This window comes from Cherax quadricarinatus, chromosome 93 (assembly GCF_038502225.1).
Source record: "Cherax quadricarinatus isolate ZL_2023a chromosome 93, ASM3850222v1, whole genome shotgun sequence".
In the NCBI taxonomy this organism is placed as follows: Eukaryota; Metazoa; Arthropoda; class Malacostraca; order Decapoda; family Parastacidae; genus Cherax; species Cherax quadricarinatus.
Window position 1 is genome coordinate 9,670,045 of NC_091384.1, and position 27,767 is coordinate 9,697,811.

Genomic DNA, 27,767 nt, shown 5'->3' on the forward strand with positions numbered 1-27,767 from the left:
AAAAATAGTATAACTACCTTAATGTACCACGGAACAATTAGTACAAAATATGAGAATTATATATGATAGTACTGTACTTAGTACTGTACTAATATGACAGCACTGTTGTGCCGAATAGGTAAAAGTTGCGATTTTGGCCTAAATATAAATGCTCTTCTTGCCGAACAAGACAGGCGAAAATTTGTGTATGCAATAATTTCGCAAAACTTATCTAAAATATATTTATCTGGATTAGGCTAAATTAAATTGCGCCTGTTATAACAAGGTTAAGTAAGGTTCTTCTGGTTCAAAATTATTAATTTTTACATTAACATAAATGAAAAAAAAAAAAATCTTTAAACGTACAGGAGAAATTTTTAGAAAGGACTTAATTTTAAATGAGTTCTTGCTAACTGACCAATTTTACTTATTCAGCACGACAGTACTGTACTTATATGGTAGTACTGTACTTATATGGTAGTACTGTACTTATATGGTAGTACTGTACTTATATGGTAGTACTGTACTTATATGGTAGTACTGTACTTATATGGTAGTACTGTACTTATATGGTAGTACTGTACTTATATGGTAGTACTGTACTTATTGCAAAAAATTTTCTTCAATTGCACTTAAAAAATGCAATAATATAGAGACTGGCTCTATAAAAGAGCTTACTTGATCAGCTTTCTTATTTAGCTCCTCTATAAGAGCTTATGGGCCAGCTCTCTTATTGAGCTCCTCTGTAAAAGAGATTACTGGACAGCTCTCTTATTGAGCTCCTCTGTAAAAGAGATTACTGGACAGCTCTCTTATTGAGCTCCTCTGTAAAAGAGATTACTGGACAGCTCTCTTATTGAGCTCCTCTGTAAAAGAGATTACTGGACAGCTCTCTTATTGAGCTCCTCTGTAAAAGAGATTACTGGACAGCTCTCTTATTGAGCTCCTCTGTAAAAGAGATTACTGGACAGCTCTCTTATTGAGCTCCTCTGTAAGAGAGATTACTAAGCCAGCTCTAATATAGAGCTCCTCTCTAGAGAAGAATTTCTGTAAATGCAATTGAGAGAGTTCATGCAACATTAATCATCAAATAATAAAAAAAGCCTTAAGTGTTTAGAGCATAAGAAGCACTGCTGGAGGCCTACTGGACCACCATTTCATAACAGAGGTTAACAAGATAGCAAACTGATTATATTCAACAACAGACAGGTCATGCTGGTGTTATCTACACAACAGACAGACAGACATCTGTCTGTTATCAACTAGGGTTGCTAGGTTTAGCAACACAAGATAGAGAAGTATCAGTGATGTTGTGGTGCAATCTCACCAGCATCTGAGGAAGACTGTCTGCCTGGAAGTGGACCAGAGTAGCGGGTGATTCTGTCATCTCGTGGCACTCTGTTCCCTCCTCCAGTGTTGTTGGTCACGTCTGGCGGCTGTGAGACTGTAAACAAAGCAATTTGTGGTGAAATTCAACTTAAACAATGGATAGCACAGGATAACCCAGACACAATAGCTCTCACAGGGACATGACTAAAATAATGCCAGGCCTAATAGCTCTCACAGAGACAGAACTAGCATGATGCTAACACAAATATAACTAGCATGATACCAGACATAATAACAATATCAGTGAGAGAACTAGCATGATATGTACTAGGAAAACCATACCACGGAAAGAGATTGAACTCGTGGCGAGTGAGACGTAAAACTCCAGGCCAGTGAATAAGCCACTGGGCCAGCTGGTTACAATAAGATTCATCCAACTAGGTGTATTTATACACCATAGGGATTTAAAAACTTGCATTTGTGGTCACAGTGGTGGCCTGTGCTAACTTCCCTATGGTGTATAAATATACCTAGTTGGATAATCTTATTGCAGCCAGCTGGCCCAGTGGATAATTCACTGGTCTGGAGTTTTACGTCTCACTGCGAGTTCAACCCCCCACCCCCGTGGTACACTTTGTTTGCAATCGTGTCATTACGATTTTGTGAGTCATGGTACTAGACATAACAATATCAGTCACATAACCAAACTCACATAACACATTACCACATGTACTCACATAACACACTATCACAACATGTACTCACATAATACATTACCACAACATGTAGTCACATAACACACTACCACAACATGTAGTCACATAACACACTACCACAACATGTAGTCACATAACACACTACCACAACATGTACTCACATAACACACTACCACAACATGTACTCACATAACACACTACCACAACATGTACTCACATAACACACTACCACAATATGTACTCACATAACACTACCACAACATGTACTCACATAACACACTACCACAACATGTACTCACATAACACTACCACAACATGTAGTCACATAACACACTACCACAACATGTACTCACATAACACACTACCACAACATGTACTCACATAACACTACCACAACATGTACTCACATAACACTACCACATGTACTCACATAACACACTACCACAACATGTACTCACATAACACACTACCACAACATATACTCACATAACACACTACCACATGTACTCACATAACACTATCACAACATGTACTCACACAACACTACATGTACTCACATAACACACTACCACAACATGTACTCACATAACACACTACCACAACATGTACTCACATAACACACTACCACAATATGTACTCACATAACACTACCACAACATGTACTCACATAACACACTACCACAACATGTACTCACATAACACACTACCACAACATGTACTCACATAACACACTACCACAACATGTACTCACATAACACTACCACATGTACTCACATAACACACTACCACAACATGTACTCACATAACACACTACCACAACATGTACTCACATAACACACTACCACATGTACTCACATAACACTATCACATGTACTCACACAACACTACAACATGTGCTCACATAACACACTACCACGACATGTACTCACATAACACTACCACAACATGTACTCACACAACACACTACCACAACATGTACTCCCATAACACACTACCACATGTGCTCACATAACACACTACCACAACATGTGCTCACATAACACTACCACAACATGTACTCACACAACACACTACCACAACATGTACTCCCATAACACACTACCACATGTGCTCACATAACACACTACCACAACATGTGCTCACATAACACACTACCACAACATGCACTCACATACAGTACCACAACATGTACTCACATAACACACTACCACAACATGTACTCACATAACACACTACCACAACATGTGCTCACATAACACTACCACAACATGTACTCACACAACACACTACCACAACATGTACTCCCATAACACACTACCACATGTGCTCACATAACACACTACCACAACATGTGCTCACATAACACACTACCACAACATGCACTCACATACAGTACCACAACATGTACTCACATAACACACTACCACAACATGTACTCACATAACACTACCACAACATGTGCTCACATAACACACTACCACGACATGTACTCACATAACACACTACCACAACATGTACTCACGTACACTACCACATGTGCTCACATAACACACTACCACAACATGTGCTCACATAACACACTACCACAACATGTACTCACATAACACACTACCACAACATGTGCTCACATAACACACTACCACAACATGTGCTCACATAACACACTACCACGACATGTACTCATATAACACACTACCACAACATGTACTCACATAACACACTACCACAACATGTGCTCACATAACACATTAACACATGTGCTCACAACACACTACCACAACATGCATTCACATAACACACTACCACAACATGTACTCACACTACCACAACATGTACTCACATAACACTACCACAACATGTACTCACATAACACTACCACAACATGTGCTCACATAACACTACCACAACATGTACTCACATAACACACTACCACAACATGTACTCACATAACACACTACCACAACATGTACTCACACTACCACAACATGTACTCACATAACACACTACCACAACATGTACTCACACTACCACAACATGTACTCACATAACACACTACCACAACATGTACTCACATAACACACTACCACAACATGTACTCACACTACCACAACATGTACTCACATAACACTACCACAACATGTACTCACATAACACACTACCACAACATGTACTCACATAACACACTACCACAACATGTACTCACATAACACACTACCACAACATGTACTCACATAACACACTACCACAACATGTACTCACATAACACACTACCACAACATGTACTCACACTACCACAACATGTGCTCACATAACACACTACCACGACATGTGCTCACATAACACACTACCACAACATGTACTCACATAACACACTACCACAACATGCATTCACATAACACACTACCACAACATGTACTCACATAACACACTACCACAACATGTACTCACATAACACACTACCACAACATGTACTCACATAACACACTACCACAACATGTACTCACATAACACACTACCACAACATGTACTCACATAACACACTACCACAACATGTACTCACATAACACACTACCACAACATGTACTCACATAACACACTACCACAACATGTACTCACATAACACTACCACAACATGTACTCACATAACACACTACCACAACATGTACTCACATAACACTACCACAACATGTACTCACATAACACACTACCACGACATGTACTCACATAACACTACCACAACATGTACTCACATAACACACTACCACAACATGTACTCACATAACACACTACCACAACATGTACTCACATAACACACTACCACAACATGTACTCACATAACACTACCACGACATGTACTCACATAACACTACCACGACATGTACTCACATAACACTACCACGACATGTACTCACATAACACACTACCACAACATGTACTCACATAACACACTACCACAACATGTACTCACATAACACACTACCACAACATGTACTCACATAACACTACCACGACATGTACTCACATAACACACTACCACAACATGTACTCACATAACACACTACCACAACATGTACTCACATAACACACTACCACAACATGTACTCACATAACACACTACCACAACATGTACTCACATAACACTACCACAACATGTACTCACATAACACACTACAACAACATGTACTCACATAACACACTACCACAACATGTACTCACATAACACACTACCACAACATGTACTCACATAACACACTACCACAACATGTACTCACATAACACACTACCACAACATGTACTCACATAACACACTACCACATGTACTCACATAACACTACCACGACATGTACTCACATAACACTACCACGACATGTACTCACATAACACTACCACGACATGTACTCACATAACACTACCACATGTACTCACATAACACACTACCACAACATGTACTCACATAACACACTACCACAACATGTACTCACATAACACTACCACGACATGTACTCACATAACACACTACCACAACATGTACTCACATAACACACTACCACAACATGTACTCACATAACACTACCACAACATGTACTCACATAACACACTACCACAACATGTACTCACATAACACACTACCACAACATGTACTCACATAACACTACCACAACATGTACTCACATAACACACTACCACAACATGTACTCACATAACACACTACCACAACATGTACTCACATAACACTACCACGACATGTACTCACATAACACACTACCACAACATGTACTCACATAACACACTACCACGACATGTACTCACATAACACTACCACGACATGTACTCACATAACACACTACCACAACATGTACTCACATGACCACGACATATATTCACACTACCACGACACATATTCACACTAACATGACATATACTCACACTACCACGACACATTCACATTAACATGACATATACTCACACTACCACGACATATACTCACATTACCACAACATATACTCACATTACAATGATATAAATTCACATTACCATGACATACACTCACACTACCACGACATATACTCACGCTACCATGACATATACTCACATTACCACGACATATACTCACGTTGCCATGACATATACTCACGTTCCCATGACATACACTACCACGACATACTCACGCTACCATGACATATACTCACACTACAACGACATATACTCACATTACCACGACATATACTCACGTTCCCATGACATACACTACCACGACATATACTCACGCTACCATGACATATACTCACACTACAACGACATATACTCACATTATCACGACATATACTCACACTATCATGACATATACTCACACTACCATGACATATACTACAACGACATACACTCACGCTACAATAACATATACTCACACTACCACGACATACTCACACTACCATGACATATACTAACACTACCATGACATACACTACCACGACATATACTCACACTATCATGACATATACTCACACTACCATGACATACTCACACTACCACGACATACACTCACGCTACAATGACATATACACTACCACGACATACATTGACACTACCATGACATATACTCATACTACCATGACATACACTACAATGACATATACTCACACTACCGTGACATACACTACCACGACATATACTCACACTACCACGACATATACTCACACTACCACGACATATACTCACACTACCATGACATACACTACCACGACATATACTCACACTACCATGACATACACTACCACGACATATACTCACACTACCACGACATATACTCACACTACCACGACATATACTCACACTACCATGACATACACTACCACGACATATACTCACACTACCATGACATACACTACCACGACATATATTCACACTACCATGATATACACTACCACGACATATACTCACACTAACATGACATACACTACCACGACATATACTCACACTACCAGGATATATACTCACACTATCATGACATATACTCACACTACCACGACATATACTCACACTACCACGACATATACTCACACTACCATGACATTCACTACCACGACATATACTCACACTAACATGACATACACTACCTGGAGTTTACCTGGAGAGAGTTTCGGGGGTCAACGCCCCCGCGGCCCGGTCTGTGACCAGGCCTCCTGGTGGATCAGCGCCTGATCAACCAGGCTGTTGCTGCTGGCTGCACGCAAACCAACGTACGAGCCACAGCCCGGCTGATCAGGAACTGACTTTAGGTGCTTGTCCAGTGCCAGCTTGAAGACTGCCAGGGGTCTGTTGGTAATCCCCCTTATGTGTGCTGGGAGGCAGTTGAACAGTCTCGGGCCCCTGACACTTATTGTATGGTCTCTTAACGTGCTAGTGACACCCCTGCTTTTCATTGGGGGGATGGTGCATCGTCTGCCAATATACTCACACTACCACAACATACACTCACACTACCACGACATATACTCACACTACCACGACATATACTCACACTACCAGGACATACACTACCACGACATATACTCACCCTACCATGACATATACTCACACTAACATGACATACACTACCACGACATATACTCACACTACCACGACATATTCCCACACTACCATGACATACACTACCACGACATATACTCACACTACCACGACGTATACTCACACTACCATGACATATACTCACATTACCACGACATATACTCACACTACCACGACGTATACTCACACTACCAAGACATATACTCACACTACCATGACATTCACATCACGACATATACTCACACTATCATGACATATACTCACATTACCACGACATATACTCACACTACCATGACATATAATCACACTACCACACCCACAAACTAAACACTACCACAAGGACATATACCCACACAGTGGCACAACGACATATACACTATCACAAGAACATATACACTACTGCAACGACATATACACTAGCACAACGACATATACACTACCACAACGACATATACACTACCGCAACGACATATACACTACCACAACGACATATACACTACCACAAAGACATATACACTAGCATGAGGACATACACACTAGCACAACGACATATACACTACCATAATGACATACACTAGCGCAACGACATATACACTAGCATGAGGACATACACACTAGCACAACGACATATACACTAGCACAACGACATATACACTAGTACAAAGACATATACACTAGCACAACATATACACTAGCATGAGGACATATACACTAGCATCAGGACATATACACTAGCACAACGACATATACACTAGTACAACGACATATACACTAGCATGAGGACATATAAACTACGACAACGACATATACACTAGCATGAGGACATATACACTAGCACAACGACATATACACTAGCACAACGACATATACACTACCATGAGGACATATACACTAGCACAACGACATATACACTAGCATGAGGACATATACACTACCACAACGACATATACACTAGCACAATGACATATACACTACCATGAGGACATATACACTAGCACGACATATACACTAGCCCAACGACATATACACTAGCAGGAGGACATATACACTAGCACAACGACATATACACCAGCATGACATATACACTAGCACAACGACATACACTAACACAACATATACACTAGCACAACGACATATACACTACCACAGCGACATATACACTACCACAGCGACATATACACTACCACAGCGACATATACACTAGCATAACGACATATACACTAGCATGAGGACATATACACTAGCATAACGACATATACACTAGCATGACATATACACTAGAACAACGACATATACACTACCACAACGACATATATACTAGCCCAACGACATATACACTAACAACGACATATACACTAGCACAATGACATATACACTACCACAACGACATATACACTAGCATAATGACATATACACTACCACAGCGGCATATACACTAGCACAACGACATATACACTAGCACAATGACATATACACTACCACAACGACATATACACTAGCATAATAACATATACACTACCACAACGACATATACACTAGCACAACGACATATACACTACCACAACGACATATACACTAGCATAATAACATATACACTACCACAACGACATATACACTAGCACAATGACATATACACTACCACAACGACATATACACTAGCATAATAACATATACACTACCACAACGACATATACACTAGCACAATGACATATACACTACCACAACGACATATACACTAGCATAATAACATATACACTACCACAACGACATATACACTAGCACAACGACATATACACTAGCACAATGATATATACACTACCACAACGACATATACACTAGCATAATGACATATACACTAGCACAACGACATATACACTACCACAACGACATATACACTAGCATAATGACATATACACTAGCATGACATATACACTAGAACAACGACATATACACTAGCATGACATATACACTAGCACAACGACATATACACTAGCACAACGACATATACACTAGCACAACGACATATACACTAGCACAACGACATATACACTAGCACAACGACATATACACTAGCACAACGACATATACACTAGCACAACGACATATACACTAGCACAACGACATATACACTACCACAACGACATATACACTAGCACAACGACATATACACTACCACAACGACATATACACTAGCACAACAACATATACACTAACAACGACATATACACTACCACAACGACATATACACTAGCACAACAACATATACACTAACAACGACATATACACTAGCACAACGACATATACACTAACAACGACATATACACTACCACAACGACATATACACTAGCACAACAACATATACACTAACAACGACATATACACTACCACAACGACATATACACTAGCACAACATATACACTAACAACGACATATACACTAGCACAACAACATATACACTAACAACGACATATACACTACCACAACGACATATACACTAGCACAACGACATATACACTAACAACGACATATACACTAGCACAACGACATATACACTAACAACGACATATACACTACCACAACGACATATACACTAGCACAACGACATATACACTAACAACGACATATACACTAGCACAACGACATATACACTAACAACGACATATACACTACCACAACGACATATACACTACCACAACGACATATACACTATCACAACATATACACTAGCATAACGACATATACACTACCACAACGACATATACACTAGCACAACAACATATACACTAGCACAACAACATATACACTACCACAACAACATATACACTACCACAACAACATATACACTACCACAACAACATATACACTACCACAACAACATATACACTACCACAACAACATATACACTACCACAACAACATATACACTACCACAACAACATATACACTACCACAACAACATATACACTACCACAACAACATATACACTACCACAACAACATATACACTAGCATAACAACATATACACTAGCATAACAACATATACACTACCACAACAACATATACACTAGCATAACAACATATACACTACCACAACAACATATACACTACCACAACAACATATACACTACCACAACAACATATACACTACCACAACAACATATACACTACCACAACAACATATACACTACCACAACAACATATACACTACCACAACATATACACTACCACAACAACATATACACTACCACAACAACATATACACTACCACAACAACATATACACTACCACAACAACATACTCACATGACGTAATATTAGCCATTAGATCGGTTATGTCAGACGTCTCGCGTCTCCGTCGCTGTTCCTCTTCGCCGCCGTTACTTAAACTGTCAAAAAAAAAAAAATATATATATATATATATATATATATATATATATATATATATATATATATATATATATATATATATATATATATATATATATATATATATATATATATGGCTGTTACTGCGTCCTCTTCCAGCCACGTAAATAATATTTAAATGTACATTGGTCAATTCTGACTTGTAAGCAGCGGTGGTGAGTGGTTTAAGCGAGTGGTTGGCTAAACCGAAGGTACGGCAAGTGTAACACTTACGGTACAGTCAACTCTGTTATAAAGTTCCTGTATATACTGTCAGTTCTCTTACATATAGAAGACCTTTATAAGAGAAGTGACTGTAGTGTAGTGTAGGTACACACCTGTGTAGTGTAGGTACACACCTGTGTAGTGTAGGTACACACGTGTAGTGTAGGTACACACCTGTGTAGTGTAGGTACACACCTGTGTAGTGTAGGTACACACCTGTGTAGTGTAGGTACACACCTGTGTAGTGTAGGTACACACCTGTGTAGTGTAGGTACACACCTGTGTAGTGTAGGTACACACCTGTGTAGTGTAGGTACACACCTGTGTAGTGTGGGTACACACCTGTGTAGTGTGGGTACACACCTGTGTAGTGTGGGTACACACCTGTGTAGTGTAGGTACACACCTGTGTAGTGTGGGTACACACCTGTGTAGTGTGGGTACACACCTGTGTAGTGTAGGTACACACCTGTGTAGTGTAGGTACACACCTGTGTAGTGTAGGTACACACTTGTGTAGTGTAGGTACACACTTGTGTAGTGTAGGTACACACCTGTGTAGTGTAGGTACACACCTGTGTAGTGTAGGTACACACCTGTGTAGTGTAGGTACACACCTGTGTAGTGTAGGTACACACTTATGTAGTGTAGGTACACACCTGTGTAGTGTAGGTACACACCTGTGTAGTGTAGGTACACACCTGTGTAGTGTAGGTACACACCTGTGTAGTGTAGGTACACACCTGTGTAGTGTAGGTACACACCTGTGTAGTGTAGGTACACACCTGTGTAGTGTAGGTACACACTTGTGTAGTGTAGGTACACACCTGTGTAGTGTAGGTACACACCTGTATAGTGTAGGTACACACTTATGTAGTGTAGGTACACACTTGTGTAGTGTAGGTACACACCTGTGTAGTGTAGGTACACACTTGTGTAGTGTAGGTACACACCTGTGTAGTGTAGGTACACACCTGTGTAGTGTAGGTACACACCTGTGTAGTGTAGGTACACACCTGTGTAGTGTAGGTGCATACATGCATAGTGTAAGTACACACTTGTGTAATGTAGGTACACACCTGTTTAGTGTAGGTGCATACCTGTGTAGTGTAGGTACACACCTGTGTAGTGTAGGTACACACCTGTGTAGTGTAGGTACACACCTGTGTAGTGTAGGTACACACCTGTGTAGTGTAGGTACACACCTGTGTAGTGTAGGTACACACATGTGTAGTGTAGGTACACACCTGTGTAGTGTAGGTACACACCTGTGTAGTGTAGGTACACACCTGTGTAGTGTAGGTACACACTTGTGTAGTGTAGGTACACACTTGTGTAGTGTAGGTACACACCTGTGTAGTGTAGGTACACACCTGTGTAGTGTAGGTACACACCTGTGTAGTGTAGGTACACACCTGTGTAGTGTAGGTACACACCTGTGTAGTGTAGGTGCATACATGCATAGTGTAGGTACACACTTGTGTAGTGTAAGTACACACTTGTGTAATGTAGGTACACACCTGTTTAGTTTAGGTGCATACCTGTGTAGTGTAGGTACACACCTGTGTAGTGTAGATACTTGTGTAGTGTAGGTACACACCTGTGTAGTGTAGGTACACACCTGTGTAGTGTAGGTACACACCTGTTTAGAGCAGGCACATACCTGTGTGGTGTACATACACACCTGTGTGGTGTATGTACACACCTGTGTAGTGTAGGTACACACCTGTGTAGTGAGGTACACTTGTATAGTGTAGGTACACACCTGTGTGGTGTAGGCAAACACCTGCCTGGTGTAGTTATACACTTGTCTGGTATAGGTACACACCTCTGTACATAAGCATTGCAGCAGGCCTACTGGACCATGCGAGGCAGGTCCAACTCACACCCATTCATGTATTTATCTAACCTATTTTTAAAACTACACAACGTTTTAGCTTCTATAACTGTACTCGGGAGTTTGTTCCACTCATCCACGACTCTATTACCAAACCAGTGCTTTCCTATATCCTTCCTGAATCTGAATTTTTCCAACTTGAAACCATTGCTGCGAGTCCTGTCTTGGCTGGAAATTTTCAGCACACTATTTACATCCCCTTTATTTATTCCTGTTTTCCATTTATACACCTCAATCATATCCCCCCTAATTGTACGTCTTTCTAGAGAGTGCAGATTCAGGGCCTCAGTCTATCCTCATAGGGAAGATTTCTGATACATGGGATCATCTTTGTCATCCTCCTCTGTACGTTTTCCAGAGTATTTATGTCCATTCTGTAATACGGTGACCAGAACTGTGCAGCATAGTCTAAATGAGGCCTAACCAAGGATATATAGAGTTGAAGAACAACCTGAGGACTGAAGATTATTTATGCTTCTTGATATGTAGTATAAGTTGAATATTTATGCACTGTTGTCTGGGTTTTAGATTAATGCTAACCAGAACTCCCAAATCTTTTTTACAAACAGATATTAAGATTTACATGATTTAGTTTATAAGTATCATAGTTATTTATCTTTCCAACACTTAGAACTTTGCCTTTGTCTATGTTTAACTGCATCTGCCACTTCACTGACCACTGCACTAGTCTATTCAGATCTACCTGGAGTGCTCTAATGTCCTCGTCAGAATGAATTCGACAGTCTATTTTGGTGTCATCGGCAAACTTTGCTTCTATCGCTGTTTATACCGTCATCTATATTGTTTATGTAAATTGCAAACAACAAAGGGCCCAAAACTGACCCCTGTGGAACACCGCTTGTGACTCTTCCCATTCTATTGCATGTCAGCCACACCTCTATCCATGAAATTATTTTTCCTATTCCATATGCTTCAACTTTTCTCAATAGCCTCTGAAGTCCACATACACAATATCATATTCATTACCATGATCTACCTCCTCAAATACATTAAAAAAAAATAAGTTCGCAAGACAAGAACGCCCCTTTGTAAAACCACGGTGAGATTCATTAATCAATTTATGTCTTTCAAGATGGCTACGAATTGCCTCGGCAATTACTGATTCCATGAATTTTAACACTATGGAGGTTAGGCTTATTGGTCTGTAGTTTGAAGATAAGGACCTGTCACCTGCTTTGTAGATTGGTATTATATTTTCCACTTATCTGGTAGTATATCAGTTTGTAGAGATGTTGAAAAGACTAACCAAGGATTCACTAAGTTCTGCCTTACATTACTCTAGGTACACACCTGTGTGGGGTAGGTACACACCTGTGTGGGGTAGGTACACACCTGTGTGGTGTAGGTACACACCTGTGTGGTGTAGGTACACACCTGTGTGGGGTAGGTACACACCTGTGTGGGGTAGGTACACACCTGTGTGGGGTAGGTACACACCTGTGTGGGGTAGGTACACACCTGTGTGGTGTAGGTACACACCTGTGTGGTGTAGGTACACACCTGTGTGGGGTAGGTACACACCTGTGTGGGGTAGGTACACACCTGTGTGGGGTAGGTACACACCTGTGTGGGGTAGGTACACACCTGTGTGGTGTAGGTACACACCTGTGTGGTGTAATACATACCTTTTTAATGTAGGTACACACCTGTGTGGTGGTATAGGTGGTAGTGGTTGCTGTTGTTTGGGTGGTAGTGGGTGAGGTGGTGGAGTGTGGTGGCTACTACTACCACTACCAGGAGTACCACCACCACCACCGTGGGCTGGTACCTGTGGAGGTGGCAGTAACAAAGGTGTCCTGGTCACCTCTGGAGTCCCCTGAGAGCCACTGTGACCTCCACTGCTGCCTACACTGCCCTCGGCAGTCACACTGTCCTCATCACTATCTTCGGAGTCTGCCAAACAAATATCAATCATTATCTATCACTATCACTATATATCATCACTAACATCACTTATCATTATATATCATTACTATCTATTGTCACTATCATCATTACTATCACCATCTATCGTCACTATTATCACCATTATCACTACATATCATTGCCATCTATAATCACTATCTACTGTCACTAACACTGTCACTATATATCACCATCTATCATCCTCAGAGATCCGTTCATAACTCAAGAATAGTCACAATAACCTGACTGGAGCAATACACAAATAACAACCACATAATAATAATAATAATAATAATAATAATAATAATAATAATAATAATATTAATATATAATAATAATAATAATAATAATAATAATAATAATAATAATAATAATAATAATAATAATAATAATAAAGGTTGGTAGACAACCACCCAGGGAGGTACTACCATCCTGTGGTAGTAGGTTGGTAGACAGCAACCACCCAGGGAGGTACTACCATCCTGTGGTAGTAGGTTGGTAGACAACCACCCAGGGAGGTACTACCATCCTGTGGTAGTAGGTTGGTAGACAACAACCACCCAGGGAGGTACTACCATCCTGTGGTAGTAGGTTGGTAGACACCAACCACCCAGGGAGGTACTACCATCCTGTGGTAGTAGGTTGGTAGACAGCAACCACCCAGGGAGGTACTACCATCCTGTGGTAGTAGGTTGGTAGACAACAACCACCCAGGGAGGTACTACCATCCTGTGGTAGTAGGTTGGTAGACACAACCACCCAGGGAGGTACTACCATCCTGTGGTAGTAGGTTGGTAGACAACAACCACCCAGGGAGGTACTACCATCCTGTGGTAGTAGGTTGGTAGACAACAACCACCCAGGGAGGTACTACCATCCTGTGGTAGTAGGTTGGTAGACAACAACCACCCAGGGAGGTACTACCATCCTGTGGTAGTAGGTTGGTAGACAACAACCACCCAGGGAGGTACTACCATCCTGTGGTAGTAGGTTGGTAGACAACCACCCAGGGAGGTACTACCATCCTGTGGTAGTAGGTTGGTAGACAACAACCACCCAGGGAGGTACTACCATCCTGTGGTAGTAGGTTGGTAGACAACAACCACCCAGGGAGGTACTACCATCCTGTGGTAGTAGGTTGGTAGACAACAACCACCCAGGGAGGTACTACCATCCTGTGGTAGTAGGTTGGTAGACAACAACCACCCAGGGAGGTACTACCATCCTGTGGTAGTAGGTTGGTAGACAACAACCACCCAGGGAGGTACTACCATCCTGTGGTAGTAGGTTGGTAGACAGCAACCACCCAGGGAGGTACTACCATCCTGTGGTAGTAGGTTGGTAGACAACAACCACCCAGGGAGGTACTACCATCCTGTGGTAGTAGGTTGGTAGACAACAACCACCCAGGGAGGTACTACCATCCTGTGGTAGTAGGTTGGTAGACAACAACCACCCAGGGAGGTACTACCATCCTGTGGTAGTAGGTTGGTAGACAACAACCACCCAGGGAGGTACTACCATCCTGTGGTAGTAGGTTGGTAGACAACCACCCAGGGAGGTACTACCATCCTGTGGTAGTAGGTTGGTAGACAACAACCACCCAGGGAGGTACTACCATCCTGTGGTAGTAGGTTGGTAGACAGCAACCACCCAGGGAGGTACTACCATCCTGTGGTAGTAGGTTGGTAGACAACAACCACCCAGGGAGGTACTACCATCCTGTGGTAGTAGGTTGGTAGACAGCAACCACCCAGGGGAGGTACTACCATCCTGTGGTAGTAGGTTGGTAGACAACCACCCAGGGAGGTACTACCATCCTGTGGTAGTAGGTTGGTAGACAACAACCACCCAGGAAGGTACTACCATCCTGTGGTAGTAGGTTGGTAGACAACAACCACCCAGGGAAGTACTACCATCCTGTGGTAGTAGGTTGGTAGCCAACAACCACCCAGGGAAGTACTACCAGCCTGTGGTAGTAGGTTGGTAGACAACCACCCAGGGAGGTACTACAATCCTGTGGTAGTAGGCTGGTAGACAACAACCACTCAGGGAGGTACTACCATCCTGTGCTAGTAGGTTGGTAGTCAACCACCCAGGGAGGTACTACCATCCTGTGGTAGAAGGTTGGTAGACAAAAACCACCCAGGGAGATACTACCATACTGTGGTAGTAGGTTGGTAGACAACAACCACCCAGGGAGGTACTACCATCCTGTGGTAGTAGGTTGGTAGACAACCACCCAGGGAGATACTACCATACTGTGGTAGTAAGTTGGTAGACAACAACCACCCAGGGAGATACTACCATAATGTGGTAGTAGGTTGGTAGACAACCACCCAGGGAGATACTACCATACTGTGGTAGCAGGTTGGTAGACAACAACCACCCAGGGAGGTACTACCATCCTGTGGTAGTATCACCCCGGGAGGTACTACCATCCTGTGGTAGTATCACCCAGGGAGGTACTACCATCCTGTGGTAGTAGGTTGGTAGACAACCACCCAGGGAGGTACTACCATCCTGTGGTAGTAGGCTGGTAGACAACAACCACCCAGGGAGGTACTACCATCCTGTGGTAGTAGGTTGGTAGACAACCACCCAGGGAGGTACTACCATCCTGTGGTATTAGGTTGGTAGACAACAACCACCCAGGGAGGTACTACCATCCTGTGGTAGTAGGTTCGTAGACAACCACCCAGGGAGGTACTACCGTCCTGTGGTAGTAGGTTGGTAGACAACAACCACCCAGGGAGGTACTACCATCCTGTGGTAGTAGGTTGGTAGACAGCAACCACTCAGGGAGGTACTACCATCCTGTGGTAGTAGGTTGGTAGACAACCACCCAGGGAGATATTACCATCCTGTGGTAGTATGTTGGTAGACAACAACCACCCAGGGAGGTACTAACATCCTGTGGTAGAAGGTTGGTAGACAACCACCAAGGGAGGTACTACCATCCTGTCGTAGGTTGGTAGACAACAACCAAACAGGGTGGTACTACCATCCTGTGCTAGTAGGCTGGTAGACAACAACCACCCAGGGAGGTACTACCATCCTGTGGTAGGTTGGTAGACAACAACCTCCCAGGGAGGTACTACCATCCTGTGGCAGTAAGTTGGTAGACAACAACCACCCAGGGTGGTACTACCATCCTGTGGTAGTAGGTTGGTAGACAAAAACCACCCAGGGAGGTACTACCATCCTGTGGCAGTAGGTTGGTAGACAACAACCACCCAGGGAGGTACTACCATCCTGTGGTAGTAGGTTGGTAGACAACAACCACCCAGGGAGGTACTACCATTCTGTGGTAGTAGGTTGGTAGACAACAACCACCCAGGGAGGTACTACCATCCTGTGGTAGTAGGTTGGTAGACAACAACCACCCAGGGAGGTACTACCATCCTGTGGTAGTAGGTTGGTAGACACCAACCACCCAGGGAGGTATTGCCATCCTGTGGTAGTAGGTTAGTAAACAGCAACCACCCAGGGAGGTACTACCATCCTGTTTTAGTAGGGTGGTAGACAACCATCCAGGGAAGTACTATCATCCTGTGGTAGTAGTTTGGTAGACAACAACCACCCAGGGAGGTACTACCATCCTGTGGTAGTAGGTTGTTAGACAACAACCACCCAGGGAGGAACTACCATCCTGTGGTTGTAGGTTGGCAGACAACCAACCAGGGGGGTACTACCATCCTGTGGTAGTAGGTTGGTAGACAACAACAACCCAGGGAGGTACTACCATCCTGTGGTAGTAGGTTGGTAGACAACAACCACCCAGGGGGGTACTACCATCCTGTGGTAGTAGGTTGGTTGACAATCACCCAGGGAGGTACTACCATCCTGTTTTAGTAGGGTGGTAGACAACCATCCAGGGAAGTACTATCATCCTGTGGTAGAAGGTTGGTAGACAACAACCACCCAGGGAGGTACTACCATCCTGTGGCAGTAGGTTGGTAGACAACAACCATCCAGGGAGGTACTACCGTCCTGTGGTAGTAGGTTGGTAGACAACAACCACCAAGGGAGGTACTACCATTCTGTGGTAGTAGGTTGGTAGACGATAACCACCCAGGGAAGTACTACCATCCTGTGGTAGTAAGTTGGTAGACAACCACCCAGGGAGGTACTACCATCCTGTGGTAGGCTGGTAGACAACAACCACCCAGGGAGGTACTACCGTCCTGTGGTAGTAGGTTGGTAGACAACAACCACCAAGGGAGGTACTACCGTCCTCTGGTAGTAGGTTGGCAGACAATAACCACCCAGGGAGGTACTACCATTCTGTGGTAGTAGGTTGGCAGAGAACAACCACCCAGGAATGGTAGTAGGTTGGTAGACAACCACCCAGGGAGGTACTACCATCCTGTGGTAGTAGGTTGGTAGACAACCACCCAGGGTGGTACTACCATCCTGTGGTAGTAGGTTGGTAGACAACCACCCAGGGAGGTACTACCATCCTGTGGTAGTAGGTTGGTAGACAACCACCCAGGGTGGTACTACCATCCTGTGGTAGTAGGTTGGTAGACAACCACCCAGGGAGGTACTACCATCCTGTGGTAGTAGGTTGGTAGACAACCACCCAGGGAGGTACTACCATCCTGTGGTAGTAGGTTGGTAGACAACCACCCAGGGTGGTACTACCATCCTGTGGTAGTAGGTTGGTAGACAACCACCCAGGGTGGTACTACCATCCTGTGGTAGTAGGTTGGTAGACAACAACCCAGGGTGGTACTACCATCCTGTGGTAGTAGGTTGGTAGACAACCACCCAAGGTGGTACTACCATCCTGTGGTAGTAGGTTGGTAGACAACCACCCAGGGTGGTACTACCATCCTGTGGTAGTAGGTTGGTAGACAACCACCCAGGGTGGTACTACCATCCTGTGGTAGTAGGTTGGTAGACAACCACCCAGGGTGGTACTACCATCCTGTGGTAGTAGGTTGGTAGACAACCACCCAGGGTGGTACTACCATCCTGTGGTAGTAGGTTGGTAGACAACCACCCAGGGTGGTATTACCATCCTGTGGTAGTAGGTTGGTAGACAACAACCACCCAGGGAGGTACTACCATCCTGTGGTAGTAGGTTGGTAGACAACCACCCAGGGAGGTACTACCATCCTGTGGTAGTAGGCTGGTAGACAACCACCGAGGGTGGTACTACCATCCTGTGGTAGTAGGTTGGTAGACAACAACCGCCCAGGGAGGTACTACCATCCTGTGGTAGTAGGTTGGTAGACAACAACCACCCAGGGAGATACTACCATCCTGTGCTAGGAGGCTGGTAGACAACAACCACCCAGGGAGGTACTACCATCCTGTGGTAGTAGGCTGGTAGACAACCACCCAGGGAGGTACTACCATCCTGTGGTAGTAGGTTGGTAGACAACCACCCAGGGAGGTACTACCATCCTGTGGTAGTAGGTTGGTAGACAACCACCCAGGGAGGTACTACCATCCTGTGGTAGTAGGTTGGTAGACAACAACCACCCAGGGAGATACTACCATCCTGTGGTAGTAGGCTGGTAGACAACCACCCAGGGAGGTACTACCATCCTGTGGTAGTAGGCTGGTAGACAACCACCCAGGGAGGTACTACCATCCTGTGGTAGTAGGTTGGTAGACAACCACCCAGGGAGGTACTACCATCCTGTGGTAGTAGGTTGGTAGACAACCACCCAGGGGGGTACTACCATCCTGTGGTAGTAGGTTGGTACACAACAACCACCCAGGGAGATACTACCATCCTGTGGTAGTAGGTTGGTAGACAACAACCACCCAGGGAGATACTACCATCCTGTGGTAGTAGGTTGGTAGACAACAACCACCCAGGGAGATACTACCATCCTGTGGTAGTAGGTTGGTAGACAACCACCCAGGGAGGTACTACCATCCTGTGGTAGTAGGTTGGTAGACAACAACCACCCAGGAAGGTACTACCATCCTGTGGTAGTAGGTTGGTAGACATCAACCACCCAGGGAGGTACTACCATCCTGTAGTAATAGGTTGGTAGACAGCAACCACCCAGGGAGATACTACCATCCTGTGGTAGTAGGTTGGTAGACAAAAACCACCCAGGGAGGTACTACCATCCTGTGGTAGTAGGTTGGTAGACAACAACCACCCAGAGAGGTACTACCATCCTGTGGTAGTAGGTTGGTAGACAACAACCACCCAGGAAGGTACTACCATCCTGTGGTAGTATGCTGGTAGACAACCACCCAGGGAGGTACTACCATCCTGTGGTAGCAGGTTGGTAGACAACAACCACCCAGGGAGATACTACCATCCTGTGGTAGTAGACTGGTAGACAACCACCCAGGGCGGTACTACCATCCTGTGGTAGTAGGTTGGTAGACAGCAACCACCCAGGGAGATACTACCATCCTGTGGTAGTAGGTTGGTAGACAACCACCCAGGGAGGTACTACCATCCTGTGGTAGTAGGTTGGTAGACAACAACCACCCAGGAAGGTACTACCATCCTGTGGTAGTAGGTTGGTAGACAACAACCACCCAGGGAAGTACTACCATCCTGTGGTAGTAGGTTGGTAGCCAACAACCACCCAGGGAAGTACTACCAGCCTGTGGTAGTAGGTTGGTAGACAACCACCCAGGGAGGTACTACAATCCTGTGGTAGTAGGCTGGTAGACAACAACCACTCAGGGAGGTACTACCATCCTGTGCTAGTAGGTTGGTAGTCAACCACCCAGGGAGGTACTACCATCCTGTGGTAGAAGGTTGGTAGACAAAAACCACCCAGGGAGATACTACCATACTGTGGTAGTAGGTTGGTAGACAACAACCACCCAGGGAGGTACTACCATCCTGTGGTAGTAGGTTGGTAGACAACCACCCAGGGAGATACTACCATACTGTGGTAGTAAGTTGGTAGACAACAACCACCCAGGGAGATACTACCATAATGTGGTAGTAGGTTGGTAGACAACCACCCAGGGAGATACTACCATACTGTGGTAGCAGGTTGGTAGACAACAACCACCCCGGGAGGTCCTACCATCCTGTGGTAGTATCACCCCGGGAGGTATCCTGTGGTAGTATCACCCAGGGAGGTACTACCATCCTGTGGTAGTAGGTTGGTAGACAACCACCCAGGGAAGTACTACCATTCTGTGGCAGTAGGCTGGTAGATAACAACCACCCAGGGAGGTACTACCATCCTGTGGTAGTAGGTTGGTAGGCAACCACCCAGGGAGGTACTACCATTCTGTGGCAGTAGGCTGGTAGACAACAACCACCCAGGGAGGTACTACCATCCTGTGGTAGTAGGTTCGTAGACAACCACCCAGGGAGGTACTACCGTCCTGTGGTAGTAGGTTGGTAGACAACAACCACCCAGGGAGGTACTACCATCCTGTGGAAGTAGGTTGGTAGACAGCAACCACTCAGGGAGGTACTACCATCCTGTGGTAGTAGGTTGGTAGACAACCACCCAGGGAGATATTACCATCCTGTGGTAGTATGTTGGTAGACAACAACCACCCAGGGAGGTACTAACATCCTGTGGTAGAAGGTTGGTAGACAACCACCAAGGGAGGTACTACCATCCTGTCGTAGGTTGGTAGACAACAACCAAACAGGGTGGTACTACCATCCTGTGCTAGTAGGCTGGTAGACAACAACCACCCAGGGAGGTACTACCATCCTGTGGTAGGTTGGTAGACAACAACCTCCCAGGGAGGTACTACCATCCTGTGGCAGTAAGTTGGTAGACAACAACCACCCAGGGTGGTACTACCATCCTGTGGTAGTAGGTTGGTAGACAAAAACCACCCAGGGAGGTACTACCATCCTGTGGCAGTAGGTTGGTAGACAACAACCACCCAGGGAGGTACTACCATCCTGTGGTAGTAGGTTGGTAGACAACAACCACCCAGGGAGGTACTACCATCCTGTGGTAGTAGGTTGGTAGACAACAACCACCCAGGGAGGTACTACCATCCTGTGGTAGTAGGTTGGTAGACAACAACCACCCAGGGAGGTACTACCATTCTGTGGTAGTAGGTTGGTAGACAACAACCACCCAGGGAGGTACTACCATCCTGTGGTAGTAGGTTGGTAGACAACAACCACCCAGGGAGGTACTACCATCCTGTGGTAGTAGGTTGGTAGACAACAACCACCCAGGGAGGTATTGCCATCCTGTGGTAGTAGGTTAGTAAACAGCAACCACCCAGGGAGGTACTACCATCCTGTTTTAGTAGGGTGGTAGACAACCATCCAGGGAAGTACTATCATCCTGTGGTAGTAGTTTGGTAGACAACAACCACCCAGGGAGGTACTACCATCCTGTGGTAGTAGGTTGTTAGACAACAACCACCCAGGGAGGAACTACCATCCTGTGGTTGTAGGTTGGCAGACAACCAACCAGGGGGGTACTACCATCCTGTGGTAGTAGGTTGGTAGACAACAACAACCCAGGGAGGTACTACCATCCTGTGGTAGTAGGTTGGTAGACAACAACCACCCAGGGGGGTACTACCATCCTGTGGTAGTAGGTTGGTTGACAATCACCCAGGGAGGTACTACCATCCTGTTTTAGTAGGGTGGTAGACAACCATCCAGGGAAGTACTATCATCCTGTGGTAGAAGGTTGGTAGACAACAACCACCCAGGGAGGTACTACCATCCTGTGGCAGTAGGTTGGTAGACAACAACCATCCAGGTAGGTACTACCATCCTGTGGTAGTAGGTTGGTAGACAACCATCCAGGGAGGTACTACCGTCCTGTGGTAGTAGGTTGGTAGACAACAACCACCAAGGGAGGTACTACCATTCTGTGGTAGTAGGTTGGTAGACGACAACCACCCAGGGAAGTACTACCATCCTGTGGTAGTAAGTTGGTAGACAACCACCCAGGGAGGTACTACCATCCTGTGGTAGGCTGGTAGACAACCACCCAGGGAGGTACTACCATCCTGTGGTAGTAGGTTGGTAGACAACAACCACCCAGGGAGGTACTACCATCCTGTGGTAGTAGGTTGGTAGACAACAACCACCCAGGGAGGTACTACCATTCTGTGGTAGTAGGTTGGTAGACAACAACCACCCAGGAAGGTACTAGCATCCTGTGGTAGTAGGTTGGTAGACAACAACCACCCAGGGAGGTACTACCATCCTGTGGTAGTAGGTTGGTAGACAACAACCACCCAGGGAGGTACTACCATCCTGTGGTAGTAGGTTGGTAGACAACAACCACACAAGGAGGTACTACCACACTATGGTAGTAGGTTGGTAGACAACCACCCAGGGAGGTACTACCATCCTGTGGTAGTTGGTTCGTAGACAACAACCACCAAGGGAGGTACTACCATTCTGTGGTAGTAGGTAGGTAGACGACAACCACCCAGGGAAGTACTACCATCCTGTGGTAGTAAGTTGGTAGACAACCACCCAGGGAGGTACTACCATCCTGTGGTAGGTTGGTAGACAACAACCACCCAGGGAGGTACTACCATCCTGTGGTAGGTTGGTAGACAACCACCCAGGGTGGTACTACCATCCTGTGGTAGTAGGTTGGTAGACAACAACCACCCAGGGAGGTACTACCATCCTGTGGCAGTAGGTTGGTAGACAACCACCCAGGGAGGTACTACCATCCTGTGGAAGTAGGTTGGTAGACAACCACCCAGGGAGGTACTACAATCCTGTGGTTGTAGGTTGGCAGACAACCACCCAGGGGGGTACTACCATCCTGTGGTAGTAGGTTGGTAGACAACAACAACCCAGGGAGGTACTACCATCCTGTGGTAGTAGGTTGGTAGACAACCAACCAGGGAGGTACTACCATCCTGTGGTAGTAGGTTGGTAGACAACCACCCAGGGAGGTACTACCATCCTGTGATAGTAGGTTGGTAGGCAACAACCATACAGGGAGGTGCTACCATCCTGTGGTAGTAGGTTGGTAGACAACCACCCAGGGAGGTACTACCATCCTGTGATAGTTGGTTGGTAGGCAACAACCATCCAGGGAGGTACTACCATCCTGTGGTAGTAGGTTGGCAGACAACCACCCAGGGAATTACCATCGTGTGGTAGTAGGTTGGTAGACAACAACCACTCAGGGAGGTATTACCATCCTGTGGTAGTAGGTTGGTAGACAACAGCCATCCAGGGAGGTACTACCATCCTGTGGTGGAAAGTTGGTAGACAACCACCCAGGGAGGTACTACCATCCTGTGGTAGTAGGTTGGTAGACAACTACCACCCAGGGAGGTACTACCATTCTGTGGTAGTAGGTTGGTAGACACCACCCAGGGAGGTACTACCATACTGTGGTAGTAGGTTGGTAGAGAACCATCCAGGGAGGTACTACCATCCTGTGGTAGTAGGTTGGTAGGCAACAACCATCCAGGGAGGTACTACCATCCTGTGGTAGTAGGTTGGTAGACAAAAACCATCCAGGGACGTACTACCATTCTGTGGTAGTAGGTTGGTAGACAACAACCACCCAGGGAGATACTACCATCCTTTGGTAGGTTGGTAGACAACAACCACCCAGGGAGGTACTACCATCCTATGGTAGTAGGTTGGTAGACAACTACCACCCAGGGAGGTACTACCATTCTGTGGTAGTAGGTTGGTAGGCAACAACCATCCTGTGGTAGTAGGTTGGTAGACAACCACCCAGAGAGGTACTACCATCCTGTGGTAGTAGGTTGCTAGACAAAAACCATCCAGGGAGGTACTACCATTCTGTGGTAGTAGGTTGGTAGACAAAAACCATCCAGGGAGGTAATACCATCCTGTGGTAGTAGGTTGGTAGACAACCATCCAGGGAGGTACTACCGTCCTGTGGTAGTACGTTGGTAGACAACCATCCAAGGAGGCACTACCGTCCTGTGGTAGTAGGTTGGTAGACAACAACCACCCAGGGAGATACTACCATCCTGTGGTAGTAGGTTGGTAGACAACAACCATCCAGGGAGGTAATACCATCCTGTGGGAGTAGGTTGGTAGACAACCACCCAGGGAGGTACTACCATCCTGTGGTAGTAGGTTGGTAGACAACCACCCAGGGAGGTACTACCATCCTGTGGTAGGTTGGTAGACAACCACCCAGGGAGGTACTACCATCCTGTGGTAGTAGGTTGGTAGACAACAACCACCCAGGGAGGTTGAACATTAAAATGGTATAAAATACCGACAGGTTGTTAGGTAAGACACATATGCAACAGTTAGGTATCTTTATTATGAAACGTTTCGCCTACACAGTAGGCTTCTTCAGTCAAGTACAGAAAAGTTGATAGAAGCAGAAGATACTTGAAGACGATGTAATCAGTCCATCACCCTTAAAGTTTTGAGGTGGTCAGTGTAGGCGAAACGTTTCATAATAAAGATACCTAACTGTTGCATATGTGTCTTACCTAACAACCTGTCGGTATTTTATACCATTTTAATGTTCAATCTGTCAGACACTGCAACACAAGGGTATCTTGGTACAGACCTGCAATCAACTTCGACAACTTCCACTAGTGAGAGGGGCTGGATTTGAGAGGGACCTGACCTCTCAACATCTGAGTTCTTACCTCTCCTAGTGACCTACGTCTCACCTCTTGGCTCTATAAAAAGCTCCATCCTGTCACTTCTTCTCCATATTGTTTCATACTTTGGAACAATGCTCTTCTCCAGACTGAGGGACTGACCACCTCAAAACTTTAAGGGTGATGGACTGATTACATCGTCTTCAAGTATCTTCTGCTTCTATCAACTTTTCTGTACTTGACTGAAGAAGCCTACTGTGTAGGCGAAACGTTTCATAATAAAGATACCTAACTGTTGCATATGTGTCTTACCTAACACCCAGGGAGGTACTACCATACTGTGGTAGTAGGTTGGTAGACAACCACCCAGGGAGGCACTACCATCCTGTGGTAGTAGGTTGGTAGACAACAACCACCCAGGGAGGTACTAACATCCTGTGGTAGTAGGTTGGTAGACAACAACCACCCAGGGAGGTACTACCATCTTGTGGTAGTAGGTTGGTAGACAACAACTATCCAGGGAGGTACTATCATCCTGTGGTAGTAGGTTGGTAGACAACTATCCAGGGAGGTATTACCATCCTGTGGTAGTAGGTTGGTAGACAACAACCACCCAGGGAGGTACTAACATCCTGTGGTAGTAGGTTGGTAGACAACAACCACCCAGGGAGGTACTACCATCTTGTGGTAGTAGGTTGGTAGACAACAACCACCCAGGGAGGTACTACCATACTGTGGTAGTAGGTTGGTATACAACAACCACCCAGGGACGTACTACCATCCTGTGGTAGTAGGTTGGTAGACAACAACTATCCAGGGAGGTACTACCATCCTGTGGTAGTAGGTTGGTAGACAACCATCCAGGGAGGTATTACCATCCTGTGGTAGTAGGTTGGTAGACAGCAACCACCCAGGGAGGTACTACCATCCTGTGGTAGTAGGTTGGTAGACAACAACCATCCAGGGAGGTACTACCATCCTGTGGTAGTAGGTTGGTAGACAACCATCCAGGGAGGTACCACCATCCTGTAGTAGAAGGTTGGTAGACAACAACCACCCAAGGAGGTACTACCATCCTGTGGTAGTAGGTTGGTAGACAACAACCACCCAGTGAGGTACTACCATCCTGTGGTAGTAGGTTGGTAGACAACCACCAACGGAGGTACTACCATCCTGTGGTAGTAGGTTGGTAGACAACAACCACCCAGTGAGGTACTA

The 27,767-nt window shown here is 44.9% G+C and overlaps 1 protein-coding gene across 9 annotated transcripts in view; it reads right to left on the minus strand.

Annotated features, from left to right (window-relative positions):
- The window catches only part of DIP2 (disco-interacting protein 2), a 613,961-nt gene that overhangs the window by 157,620 nt on the left and 428,574 nt on the right, over nt 1-27,767 (minus strand). For all 9 annotated transcript variants that reach the window (XM_070104686.1, XM_070104684.1, XM_070104685.1 and 6 more), the window contains 3 exons: nt 14,783-15,029; nt 10,894-10,976; nt 1,307-1,423 (listed from right to left, as the gene is read on the minus strand). In XM_070104686.1, the coding sequence (XP_069960787.1) occupies nt 1,307-1,423; nt 10,894-10,976; nt 14,783-15,029 (447 nt within the window). The remainder of the gene's footprint in view (nt 1-1,306; nt 1,424-10,893; nt 10,977-14,782; nt 15,030-27,767) is intronic.